General features: G+C 38.0%; 1 protein-coding gene across 1 annotated transcript in view; it reads right to left on the bottom strand.

The window, feature by feature from the left end:
* Nucleotides 1-519: 519 nt before the first annotated feature.
* IFITM10 (interferon induced transmembrane protein 10) overlaps nt 520-14,859 on the bottom strand; it is a gene marked incomplete at both ends in the record, with an annotated part of 28,402 nt that continues 14,062 nt past the window's right edge. Inside the window, one exon of the mRNA XM_081330647.1 lies at nt 520-669. Within this exon, the coding sequence (XP_081186773.1) occupies nt 520-669 (150 nt within the window). The remainder of the gene's footprint in view (nt 670-14,859) is intronic.

Raw genomic sequence — 14,859 nt, 5'->3', positions numbered from 1 at the left:
AAGTCATGCCTGTTCCTTAGCTCATTCTGTCCCTCTGCAATGGAATGAAAGTTGTATACACACTTGGTTGTAGAGCCCAAAGATTATTCAGCACTCATCAGATTCCTCAACAGGATTATCCACCTCAAACTTTCAGTTCCAATTTGTACTTAGCCTGGTTCTGTAACGTTCACCTGAGGTTTTGTACTTTCTCCCCTTGGACCAGAAAAAAAAACCCATTTCACCATCAAATCCTACTTCTTTTTCAAGAAAATAAATATTTTGTGTACAAAATGTAAAACTAAAAATTTTTGCTACTTAAGTTTGCATCCCAGCCAGGCTGGGTGGCAGATAGTGGGGGGCAGAGGGTGAATATATGTTGAAGCTTGCAGCATACTATTAGTATTGAGGAGAGGGGGCATCTGCCATTAAGAGGGGGGGCTATGTAGGAGTTTTGTTGTTTGTGTCCTTTATGTGACAAACTCCACAGCTGCTACTTCTGGCATGGAGGACTTTGAGCAGCAATGGCTGAGCCATGTTCTAGTAGTCAGTGAGTGGGTATCGTAGGAAGATAAAGACAAGAATGATGCAGAAGGTGGCAAGTGCCGAGCTGGTAATGTTAAAAAGGCGGGCGGTCTTGGCATCTTCAACAGCACCATTCAAGTCGTTGAGGAGTTTTTTATCTCGCACCTGGAAAGAACAAAGAAACAAATTTGGGGACACAGGTTAAAAAAAATAGGAAACTAAGAAATAAGGATGACTTTAAAACTCTGAAATCGAGAGCAATTGTCCAGGACCATTTCTATTTTGCAATTTTAAGTGAAGTTCTGACTTGAACACAGTGAACAGAAAGACCCCGACATTTGCTGCTAGTGGCTCATATCCAACAATAATATTACCTCTGGCTGGAAACCCTAGCTACTTCTTTCAGTTTCAAACAGCGAGGGCAGAACTGCTGTATTTTGGTGGGTTTTTTTTGTTTTTTTCTGTAAAGAAAAAAGCCCTCTCAATGGGAAGGTGGAAGGTGATAAATGGGATCAATGACACAGGTAAATGGTGCTAATTAGCTTTGCCTAGAAGAAAAAAAATAATTGTAAGGGCACTACAACTCTCAGCAATCCAGGAGTTTCAAAATCTGCTGCTTTGGATGTAGATCATGGGGTGAAAATGAGATGTGGGCGAATATGCCATTAGGACCTTGACATGGATTGACGTGTCGTGTGAGGGAAGAAACCCATTGTACACACGTTTTATTTTTGTGAGATTGCCACTTCATGGTCCTGAAACCCAGAAATGTCTCCTCTTCAAGTTATTTGAAACATGAAGTCTGTATATGTTTGTGTGTGCATATTCTGTGCTAGGCAGGCAACTGCAGTCCTTTTCAAAGAAAAGGTAAAACATGTCACAAGTTTTCCTTGCAATAAGAAGTCAATGATGAGACAAACAGAATACCAAGAGAATTGAGCTTGCAGGATCTTCTACAGAACATCTACAGTTTAACCGAGGGCAGGGCTTTTCAACCTCTTCAGAGATTGTACCACTTTTAGGACATGAGAATATTTGAGAACCATTAGTGCTTAGCAAGGTGTCAAAAACTTGACTAAAAAAAGGGGAAGATTTTGGGTTTTACTGATTATGTTCATTTGTTATTATAGAAATGGCTAGTTTATAATATTATGGAAAAGTAAAAAGTTGAGGTTCAATGTTAATGCTTCCTTCTACTGCAACAGAGGAAGTCAGAAGTCAATACCTTTTCTTTTTCCCTTCTCTCACCCTTTGCTCGCAAAAGCCCCCTCTCTCACCGTTTGCTTGCAAAGTCTCCTGCTCACTCTTCCAGTCACCCACGTTGCTTGCAAAGTCTCCCATTCGCTCTTTCACTCACTCACACATTGCTCGCAAAAGCCCCTCTCTCACCCCTTTGCTCGCAAAGCCTCCTGCTCGCTCTTTCACTCACTCAACATGTTGCTTACAAAGCCTCCCACTCTCTCTCTCTCTCTCTCACTCATCCTTCGCTTGCAAAGGCCGCTCCATCGCTCTCACTCACTATTTCGCTAAGAAACGCCTCTTCTCTTCTCTCTCTTTCTCTGTGTTTTTTTTCTCTCCCTCTCCTACCCAAACTTGCACCTTTTATAGCTTCTCCTCTCTCTGCCCTCCTCCTCCTTTTCTCTTCCAGGTGCGCTGGAAGCTCCAATAAGCATGTAGCTGTGTGCAGAGACCCCGGGGCTTCTGCTGAGCCCTGCAGCTCCAGCTGATCTCCTCCAGGCCTGCACGGCATCACTTTAGCTCGTTCCCTCCCCCACTATACATGGCTAGGGGTTGTGTATCACCAGCCAGATGGTACGCGTATCACCGGTGGAAAAGCCCTGACCTAGGGGTAGAGAAGATAAAATGGTTTCTTAGGATGGATTGATATATTACCTTGCACATCACGATTATCCTTAAGACATGTTAAAGCAGCATATTTTGGAGTGATTCAAATGAACCCAATATATTTTAGAGTAAGAGCTTAAAAATGAATAGAGTGAGAATCAAAAGTTGTATCATTGAGAATTGTTCCAGGTGTCCATACTCTATGGGCATGTGGATTTAAATTAAGGTAGATGTGATTTCAAGTATGCCTAAAAATTCTGTACATTATACAATTCTGCTATAGTGCTTGGTCAATGTTTTCATCAGCTACAATCCACTTCATCAGCCATAAAAAGCATTAGTCACAATTGGCATATATATATATATATATATATATATATATATATATATATATATGTATGTATGTATGTATGTATGTATGTATGTATGTATGTATGTATGTATATATATGTATGTATGTATGTATGTATATATATATATATATGTATGTATGTATGTATGTATGTATGTGTATGTATGTATGTATGTGTATGTATATATATATATATATATATATATATATATATATATATATATATATATATATATATATATATATATATATATATATATATATATATATATATATATATATATATATATATATATATATATATATATATATATATATATATATATATATATATATATATATATATATATATATATATATATACGTTGCTCCTACACCTTCAATTCTACACGGGAAAAAACCCGAATGACAAAAGATCCACATACAAACACCCGCGAAAACCTCAGAAAACAAATATATCTAAAAATAGTTAACAAACATTTGACATATATCTCCCCTTGCTTCTCAGCTAACAAAGCGAGAGAGATCCTGTGGCTTAGAGGTGAAAACAATTGCCTAATGTGCAATCAGCCCAGGTTCGAATCTCAGAAGGGTATGGCTGACTGATAAAAACTAATAAGTTTGAAATGCATATCAGTCTCCCTTAATTCTTTGTTAGCAATTTAAAATTTACACAAATATGAGCTGTCACCGGTGTGACTACTGCCTGTCGATGGCCTTCAGGTTAGGCTGACACAGGAAATAAAGATTTGTCCCATGTTTGGGGCCTAGCAAGGTAATCTAAAAATAGTTAACAAGCATTTGACATATATCTCCCCTTGCTTCTCAGCTAACAAAGCGAGAGAGATCCTGTGGCTTAGAGGTGAAAACAATTGCCTAATGTGCAATCAGCCCAGGTTCAAATCTCAGAAGGGTATGGCTGACTGATGAAAACTAATACGTTTGAAATGCATATCAGTCTCCCTTAATTCTTTGTTAGCAATATAAAAATTTACATATATATAGGGAAGGGTAATAAATGAGGTCAAGGGCAATAAAATAGCAAAGGTAGAGTTTGGGACAACAATCAATTAAATCAATGCAGAAGAAACTTAGTGATCATTTATGACAGCAGGAATAAACCATTCATTCTAGCTTTATTACATTAATTAAACTTTGTGATGAGATCGAAAGTAATTCTTGTGGTACTTCATGCTCAGACTTTTATAACTGGACCTTTAAAAAATATATTTTAATTCAGTAGCCTCCTAATGGAATTTCAAGAATCTAGTGACCTGGAGACCAGTTTTTGTCATAATTTATTTATTTATTTAATTTGTATACCGCCCTTCTCCCGAAGGACTCAGGGCGGTGAACAGGGCGATACATATTAAAAAACAAGATACAAAAATTAAAAGCGATTAAACAACAGTGCCCATGAATAAATTAGTACATATTAAAAAGTTAAAACCAATTTATAAAACCCAACCCCATCCCATCAGGCCAGGCCAGCTTGTTCAAAAAGGTAGGTTTTGAGATCGCGCCGGAAGGAGCGGAGGTCAGGCGCCATCCGGAGCTCGGCCGGAAGATGGTTCCATAAATCCGGCCCGTCCACAGAGAATGCCCTCCCCCTGGGGGCCACTAGTCGGCATTCTTTGACCGGTCCTTGTTTATCTTGAACTCTCACAATATTCTGTTATTGCTACAAATTAATATGGCAATCTGATTATTATTTTTTTGCTCAATGTGAATCCAACGAACAACTAACCTGGCTCTTAGCATGATTGCCCAGTTGCCATAAATCAATTCACAGGGTCAAAAGGGGAAGTAGTATATTCTGGAAAGGCCAGAAAGAAGCTAATTGATCCCAAGGGGTCTCTTTTATTCCAAACATCCCAATGATCCTTGCCCCACAATATAAATGGCTGAGCTATTCCCTTTCCTATTCAGTGGATGCAAAAATGCCAGCAGCCTTTTGTTGAGAATGGCAGGGTTTGTATTGCAACCATCATCCACACCACACAACTTTAGACAATATAATTAGCTATCTGCTCCAGTCCATTAAAGATACAGTAACAGATTCCAGCTGCAAAAAAAGCAAAATGTTGCAGCTAAGTATATTACTCTGTAATGCCTGTCAGCAAATAAATAATCAATACAAAATGCAATCTGAGAAATTAGCCTCAGTGAAGAATCAGCCTGAAGCTTGCAGCATAAAAGAGTTTTTGACTACCTGCATCTCCCTCACTTTGCAGAGGCAAAATCTCTGAGAGATTGCAACAGCGTTTTATCTATTCCCAAAGAATGTAAAATGGAGGACATTAAAGCAAGTTCTGAAGAAGGCTCATCAATATTCATGTAAATTGAAAATGGATAAGTTGCAGGGAGGCTCTCTGCATCTCCCTGAGAGGGTGATACATTCCTGAAGGTTGAATTAAATCATTTTGTCACTCTGTATCTTGAATCTATTTGGCTTTATCTAACCCTAACAATAACAAATATTCCAGAGAGGGACATATGATCGCAATTGATTCATAACACTCCTCCACCAGTGTGACCTAAGATTGGCAGATATTAGAAAGAAAAGCAGTCTGGCTGGAGCCAGATGGATCCTTAGCCATGTTAATAAAACAGCTTGCCAGATTTTTAGCTCTGATTCTAAACAACTCGACCTCTAGTCCCAGGTCCAAATTTAAAACACATTTAGGAGTCAGAAAGCAGGGCTTTTGATAGTGTAACAAGGTTACACTAGAACATAAGCCCCATTGCAGTCTGTATAAGAATCTGCAATAAATACATTTAATGGGGGCTGCGATAAAGTATAGGTAGGCCTCAACCTATAACCATCACAGAGCCCCAAATTTATGTTGCTAAGTGAGACCTTTTTTAAACGAGTTTTGCCCCATTTTACAACCTTTCTTGCCACAGTCATTAAAGAGAATCACTGCAGCTGTTAAACTAGTCACACGGTTATTAAGTGAATCTGGCTTCACGTGACCCCGGGACACTGCAACCGTCATAAATATGAACCAGTTGCCAAGCGTCTAAATTTTGATCATGTGACCATGGGGATGTTGTAATGGTCATGTGAAAAACGGTCATAAGTCACTTTTTTCAGTGCCGTTGTAACTTTGAACTGTCTCTAAGTGAACTGTTGTAAGTTGAGGACTAGCTATACCTTCTCTGTGTCTGATGACATTTTGAAATGGCCAAAAGGCTCTTTTGGACCACAGAGGAGGGATGATTGACTTGCATTGGCTTCTTTCTGGAAACCAGTTTCCAGTTAGCAATAGCACTTAGACTTATATACCACTTATATATAGTGCTTTACAACCCTCTGTAAACAGTTTACAGAGTCATCATATTGTCTGCCTCCCCCCCAACAATCTGGGTCCTCATTTTACCGACCTCGGAAGGATGAAAGGCTGAGTCAACTCTGAGCCGGTGAGACTCGAACTGTGCAATTGCTGGCAGCCAGGAGTCAGCAGAAGTAGCCTGCAGAACTGCATTCTAACCACCGCACCACCCAAGCTCTTACGTTAGGTTTCTTTAATGCATTTAACTTGCTCCATAAGCTGGTTATCTGTATGTCACGTATGAATCTTAAAACTTTGGAGAAAACCATTTTATTTGCAATTTAGGACAAAATTGCCAACATCTGATGAAGTAAACTCTAGTTTATGGGAAAATATGTCATAGTAACTTGGTTTAGCCTATAAAATGACTTGTGCTGTACTTACTTCTTCTACCTTTATGCTAGGTACATATTAATGTTCTACCATCACCTATTTTTTTCTAACTAAAAGCATATGTTAGTCAGCAATGCTGAGAGTGGAATTACTATTACTGCTATAGAATACTGTACTAAATAATCACTATTTATAAGATTACCTTTTTGTACTATGTGGAAAACCCATCCAAAATGACTTAGATCTATAGGTTAGACTGAGAAGTTGAAAAAAATATCCCAGAAAGAGGTATTGACAATTTATTGCATTTTTGTGCCCTTCCCTGCAGGCAAAAAATTCTCCATGAATATTACCATTAGTCACCAGGAAATTAGCTCAACTTTAAGAACATCCTATGGATTCCTTTTCAACAAAAACAAGAAGGTAGCTTCTTTTACCTTAGGTTAGTGTAGTACAATATGTAAAGTAGGCCATCGTGTTTACTTAATCATTTTTATTGTACTTAAAAAACTTGGCTTGACATTAATGTGTGAATTAAACCTGCTTATTGGCACTCTCAGCACGCCTGTAACTAAACACCAAGAGCGAAGAGTATCCAATCTTTTTTTGGCTAGTGGGCACATCTGGAAATTTGCACGTATATTATCAGTACTGTGGCTGCTGGGAATGAGGGAGGGAGCCTGCCCATTCATGCTATGCTAGCAGGGCTATTTTTTTTTCTCTCTCTCTCTCTCTTGTACACCCAGACGGGACATGGCATTGTAAGATATTAGCTTTAAGGTCTGCAGGAACATTGGTGTCCTGGGTCATTGTTTGGGGATCCCAGAATTAGTACTGTAAATCATTTACTCTAAAACAGTCTTTCAAATTGAAACATATATACTGAACTATTGTAGTTAGTTGAATTTTATGGCTGGAGGCCTTTGCTATGGACAAGGAACTGACTTTGATTATTGTTTTGCTTAGTGTCTTCCACTGGATGAATAGCCCTTGCACTGAATAAGGCTAGACACCAGATGTCAGTGGTGGAGCATGTATAGAAAACCCTTTGTCCTCTAAGGCAGCAGAACTGCATAGATGAAACAATTATTTTTGATGAAGTCCAAACATAATTCCACAAGTTCATACATGTTATTTGTTTATCATTATCACTGTATTCACACACGTTTACCTGAAAGAACAGCCTCCGATATATTTTGTGAACCGAGAGTTCTGATTCTCCTCTAAGGCTTTATTATTTATCCCTGCAATCCAGGGAGGAAATTTTCCTAGAATTAAATTAGGATTTGAGTTTCCTTGCTGGCAGCACCAACATTAGAGGTTCTTCTTCCTGTAAGAGTTCATGCCAGACCTTTGAGGTAGGCCAGATCAGGAAGACTAGACTCTACAGGAAGGCTAGAAATAGAATCTGACAAGGCGAGACAAGAAGTAATGGATAGAAGATCATTAATGAGAGATCCAATCTAGAACTAAGGAGAAATTTCCTGAAAGTGAGAACAACAATTAACCAGTGGAATGACTTGCATCCAGAAGTTGTGGGTGGAGGTTTTCAAGAAGACGACGGGCAACCATTTGCCTGGAATGGTATAGGGTCCTCTGCTCAAGGGGGGGGGGAAGGGGAGGCTGGACTAGAAGACCTCTAAGGTCCCTTCCAACTCTGTTATTCTGTATCTGCATCTTCTCTTATACTTCTTATAGCCCAGTGAGGAACCTGGGTCTCTTTTTCAGACAATCTCCCTTCTCTCGATAGATTCTGACTACAGTATTCACTTCTAAGCTATTTCCATGGCTTTCTTCATTCTCTGACTTGTTTTTTTAAAAAAAGCTTTAGCCCTATTTGTTACATCAAAGCCTTTCCCCCCCCAGTCAAAATTATGTCATTTAAATATTGGCTATTTTAATTTTGGGGCTGTGCATTTTATTTTCTGGACATCGTTGTTTTATAAGGCTTTTCTATTTTTAAAGTACCCGATTTCTTTTAGAATGCATATGAGGATTTTGTGATTATTGTTATGGCTTTATATTGGGAGCTGTCATGGCTTGGCTTGTTTTAGAGACAGCAGGCTAGAAATCTGTTAAAATAAATAAGAAAATAAATCACCGGTGAACTTGGTGCTTGTTTGGCGAACATTCACCTCTAACTATTGCTGCACGTCCAAAGATGCAGTTTGTGTTTCCAGCACACCAATTTCTAAAGCCTGAAGTTTATTTCAGGCCATACAGCAACACCTCTTGCATCCTAAATACGTGGAATCTTCCATTTCATTCTTCTGTAAAGATAGTTCTTGCTTAAAAATGTAGTCTGCTTGCTCTTGGGGGGGGGAAGCTCATAAATGTTTACCCAAATGCAAACACAAAATCCTTAATAATAATAAAAAATCTTGTATGGGAAAAACCTGTCTGAGAGGGGGATGATTTTTCTTGCGGAAAATAAAGCAAGTCGACTTTTGTTTTGCTTTATCCAGTGTCCTTTCGCTGCATCTGCCTGTTCACAATCCACAAATGTTGTAGTAAACAGGAATCAAACCATCAAGGGGCACGGAATTGGAAAGTACATTGATGAAGGGGTTCAAGGCTCATTGGGGAGAGGAAGAGGGAGAGAGAGAGAGAATTAAGAGAGAGACCGAGAAAGGCATATAAGCATCCTCTGTTTGCTTTCATAGTGAGAGCTGAAATTTTCTGATGGCTCCCTTAAAATTGGGGAAACAACAGATACTTCTAAGCCTTGGAAAACCAGCAGCTCCACTGAGAGGATTAGTCGACTTTCAAAATTTGGCTAATCTGCTTACTCCTTTGTGTAGATTAAAATATCATAACTGATGATAGGAAAAAGCAAAACCTGAATTTGGAATACATTCACAATAACTATAACTTGCAATGAGATTTTGAAAGAGGATAGTTAATTGCCAGTGACTCAGATGATAGAAGAAAATAATTTAACGTGCTAGCAGACCTAGTATTAAAGTCGGAGTCACCATATTCAAACTTATGCAAAAGATTAGAAATATAATGACCAAAACCAAAAAAAATTATCCCACTTTCTCCATAAGAGTTCCAGGTAATTTACATGAACGTCTTGTTTTATATTTATCTCCATAACTAGAACTAGACTTTGGGGAGGGGGGAGGTGATATTGAGCTGAGGCAAATACAGAGCAGACATCACCTACTGAGCTCTGTTATCAAACAAGGATTTGAAGTTGAGTCAAAGTCCAGCACATTCATACAAAATTTCCTCTGTGTTCCTTCCAACTCCTGTCCCTTTGTTGTCCATCGCACTGAACAACAAGAAATGGAAGTAGGCTAGATACAAGGAAGTAGGGGAAAGGGTTTGATCCTGTACAGGGGAAAGTGGAAGCAAGGTTGGGAGAAGTATAGTAGCTGGGCACAGGTGAAAGAGAAAGACAGATGAAAGCAAGGAGAGAGAAAAGGTATAAAAGAGTGACTGGAAAGAAAGAAAGAAAGAGAGAGAGAGAGAGAGAGAGAGAGAGAGAGAGAGAGAGAGAGAGAGAGAGAGAGAGAGAGAGAGAGAGAGAGAAAGAAAGAAAGAAAGAAAGAAAGAAAGAAAGAAAGAAAGAAAGAAAGAAAGAAAGAAAGAAAGAAAGAAAGAAAAGATTTGGGCTGGATTGCAGCAATGGTTACTAGCTTCCAAATGGTGGGTGTGACCACATGAGAAAACTCCATTCTTTTCTAATGCATGCAATATACCCAATGCATCTTGATGAAGGATGGCGCTCCTGATGTCCAGTTATGAATGCTGTTTTAAAACCAGTGACTGTCATTGTGGACACCCCTGATAATGACAAGAGGCACCTTTTCTCTATTAAAGTGTTGGATGCAGAATAATGTATTAATGTTACAGGAAGAGCAATTTTGCTTACATTTTTTTAAGCTAGAAGAGTCTTTCAACAGAGAATACTTTTTGGCTTGCAAGATATTAAAGATCCTAGCTTCCACAGAATAGCATGAGACTGCTCGAGGTGAAACTGGACTTTGGTTGTGCTTCTTACATATTGCCAAAATGTGGCAAAACTGGCAATGTTATCTTTAGTTTTAGTGGAGAATGCTGCAGTATGCATGGATAAGATTTAAGTTGGTTATGTAGTCTTAATTTTTCTGTACTACTAAAACCGAAAGCCTCAATTCACCAAAGGCTGTAGATGATCTTCTCATCGAAAGATAATATCTGTATCTTCCCAAGAGACATTTCTTCTTGCTCTTGGGAGCCATTGTGTGTATTTTCCTACTGAGATCCAGGGCAATGGAGGTTGCTTCTCTGGAACTTGCAACTTTTCAGTTGCATTAAAGCTCCCAGACTCTCTTATCAGCAATTCCAGCTAATGGCAACAGATTCTAACAGAAGAGCTTTGATTTCCTACAGAAGAGCTTTGATTTCCTACAGCTGGTTTAGACTCCTTTTCTGCTGAGATGTGCAATGAGTTCTTCTGTCCATCTTTGCAAATGAGTTTGTCATTTCATTTCCCCTCTTGCATTGAAGGCAGGGCAAGCTTACGAACACAATGACACATCTGACAGAAGATGTGCTTTGTGCAGTTATTTTAAATATTATTACAGCTGGGTTTCTTCTTGTCTGCCTATGTGCCCGGGCATTGTAGTCTTTGCTGTCATTGCAAGAACTTGTGTTCTGCAAATATCCATTGGTTGGGCAATAGAAGGAGAAGAATTACAAACTTTTCCTCTAGCTTAGAATCAGGTTATATGACACTTCAGACTCAAGCTTCTGCTGTGGTTGAATCTGTATAAACATTCAGCATGAGAATGGACACTTCTAATATAGAAAAGAACTGCATTCTTGTAATTTTTTGGTTTGCTCTTTGCACTGATTACAGTAAGCAAAAAACAGATAGAAGATTCTTCAGTACTTTCCCCCAAATGGAGCAACACTTGAAGGCTTGCACCAATCACCTTTCAATAAGAAATACCAAATCCTTTAGTAAAGATTGCAGGTTATTTTTAACATGAATGAGGACTCACAAGCTAACTGGATAGATAAAACCCATGTTGCCTATAGGATAACCTTCCAATTTGACGATCTTAAGTCCAAAAAGGAATAGGAGTCAATGCATCAATAATCCTTTTTATCCAGCAGCACCAATACAATACTAACAGCAATGCACAACTGCTTGGGCTTGTAAAATATCCATACGAATGGACTTCCTGCATGAACATCTCAGATGCTATTGGAATCCAAGTTGTATCAGATTTTTAATAGCATGGGAGCCACTTTTAGATCTATCTACATTATCACTATGCTAGCTTTTGCTTTGCTTTGTTCCAATCAGATTTTTCTCACTAAATTTTTGCTTTAATTAATTCTTAACCTCATATTTTTAAAACACATAGGGAGTACAATAATGCAAACCACAAAATTGCAAAATGGAAGTTCTGAAATGTATATATTATACCAACCACCAAGGCATAAGACAGTGCAATTTAAAATCAGCACTTGTAATTCAAAATAAAAGATGTCCACTCCCTCTATAAATTACCATATTCCCAAGAAGGTAGATTAGACAGTGAATGTGAACTAAAATGATATGAATGCTCACTGATCCAGGTTAACCTTCCCTAATATAAAGCATGTAAGAAATCCCATAATTCTCCACCAGCACATTCAGGATCCTTGAGAATATCAGGACATGTAGCCCTAAGATATCTGATAGGCCCTAGCTTGGAGAAGGTCAATCAAGTAAAACCAATTCATAGTTGCCAATGTTAGGATTCTAGCCTAGCCTCTTGTATTCACGCTAAACTGTTGATGAGTGTCAGGCACCAAGAATTAGGAACATACATTAAATTGTAGCACAGAAGATTTATTCAAGACCATACATAAGAATCTAATCAACTAATGTCAGCACAAAATTGGCACTAGGTAAGAATCAAGGGAAATCAAGGGGGGTCTGGACTTGGAACATTTGTGGCAATGTAAGGACTCTAATTTATGACATATTTAACTTTGCACCCAGCTCTGCCTGCTCTTATTCTACAATGAGACTAAGAATGTCTATAGCTTTTAATATAATTGTATGCTTTACAGAGTGAATTTACCTGAAGTAATTTCAAATTATCTGATACTTGCTATGCTACTGCCAAACTTTAGAAAATCCCCACTATATTTATTCTTTTCATGGTTCAATAAGACAGATAAGGTGACATGCATCACTGAGATACAGATTCTGTAGACCAAAAACTTTTGTACACCAAAAGCTTCTCAACAGTTCCTAGAGGGATTGCAAAGGCCCACAACAAACACTGGAAGACCCAGATTTCATTAAAGAATGATCTCTGTGGATCTAGTTTCCATTCTGTAGCTTTTAAGAGATCTGTATAAAGCTGTCAAAGTCATATGTGAATTTATTTAAAATGTAAAGGCCTTGCTCACTTCCAATTCAACACTTTGATGCCAAATCAGAATTTCTTATCTCCTGGGGGGAAAAAGAGACCAGTGGATAACCCACTCTAGGACTTTAAATATCCAATCAATTAACTTCTCTTTAGAAATACACTGATTTCACTTCAATTAGGATTATCACCAGGTAAACAAGTAACCAACAGAAGACTCTAGAGGGACAATTTGGCCATGACAATTGGAAGGAAAAGGAAAAGAGAATACTGGAATTGGGATATAGAATACTTTTTGTGAAAAAGGGAACGTGAATATATGGTAGACTTGTGAAGAAAAGGCATATCAAGGATGTGTAAATTTTTAGGAAAAGCGGAATAGTTTTTTGCTTTTCCTAGAGATTTAAAAATAAAAGTTACTGCAGCTATAGCAAAAAAAAAGCACTGATTACTCAGAGCTTTGAAAAAGACTAATTTTGGAATGGGGATGCAGGCAATTTTGAAAAGCTTGCAATCCTTTCAATAAAAATCAGGTGTGTAGTATAAACGTGCATGTTTAACCTTTTTTTAAAAAAAAATATTGAAGCAGCAGGGCTTATCTTATAATTATCTCTGAAATTACTATACAGCAGCATGCTAGAAAAATTACATTGCATAAGTGATAAAATTCCACTTGCTGTTCTTGAAAATGTCACGATTTCCCTCACAGTTGTAGCATTGTACGTTGATGTACAGAATAGAAATACTCTTTCAAATCAGTTGATTCAGTGAAATGCACCCAGAAAAAGAAAATACATTGTGAAATATATCAGCATAGCAGTGTTTCTGAAACAATACGGTAGGTAACTACATTAAAAGTTCCTCCTTCCCTCCCATTGTCTCAATTAAGAGTCATGATAGGTTATAAGAATCAGCAGGAAACATATATCTAGTAATAAAAATTACTAATAAAAATTACAAAATACAATAGTAACAATAAAATAGGTAAGAGTCATAATAAAACCAAGTATCAAGATAATATAAGCAAATTAATTTAAAATAAATTGAAAACCAAGTAAAGTAATAGTGGAAATAATAACCTAGTCAATTAAATGCTCTTCCATCTTCAGAAGCTTCCAGAACATCAGAAGGAATTGAACATAACGAGTTCTAAGGGCAGGCTATCCCAAAAGACCAGGACAGAAACAGCATCTCCTGACTTTATCTCCTTTTATTTGTTGAAGACATCATCTTACTATACTAAACCTTATAGGAAGCCCACTGCTAAGAAGATTGAGGCCACTAAGCTGGTCCAATAAGAACTTAGTGTTTTCCTTTGGAAAACAGAAGAGGACCTTCCATCTAGATCAGGGGTGTCAAACTGCCAGCCCACGAACCAGATGTGTCCTGCCAAAACAGCACCCACCCCATTGCCTGCAATGGAAAAAAAGTCACGATACGTCGCAACACATCACGTGATGTTGAGACTTTGACACCCCTGATCTAGATAGTTCATGGTATATAGAGGAACTGGCCTAAGTGACACAGTTGGGGTAGTTGGTCTGCTGAAGTACAACTGCCCCTTTCATTTTACTCCTTGGCACTTGCTCAGCATTACTGCTATGAGGGAGAACAGAAATATGCTTCTGTAGCCACTTTTCTTTATTAAATGATCTGCAGCCCGGACATCAGACCTACAAGGTAGACCAGTTTGATTTTGGTTGGATTATATGGTCCTAATCAACAACAAGCAGACTTTTGTAGTTTACTACACAGCAAGATTACTCAGTTGGATTATAAATCTTTTATTTTTATGGGAGATTGGAATGGTGTTTTGGACGTACAAATGGATAAGAGTGGTTCTTTTGAAAGTATTCCAAGTCATGCTAAACTGCTTAAATTCTTTTTTGAGATGAAGGATGACTTGGAACTGCGAGATATTTGGAGAGAAAGAAATTTGCAAGAAAAGGACTATACTTTTTTCCCCGATAGATATTAATCTTTTTCTAGGATTGATTTTATACTAATTACCAATGATTTCTTTTCCAGGACTAAGAAGATTAAGATTTGTCCAAGAACCATGTTTGATCATAGCCCAGTCTGGCTAGAGATAGACAAGGATAATAGAGTTAGGCGCTCCTGGCGTCTA

Source organism: Vipera berus, assembly GCF_964194415.1.
Source record: "Vipera berus genome assembly, chromosome: 1".
Taxonomy (NCBI): Eukaryota; Metazoa; Chordata; class Lepidosauria; order Squamata; family Viperidae; genus Vipera; species Vipera berus.
This window is presented reverse-complemented; position numbering and strand designations above follow the sequence as displayed.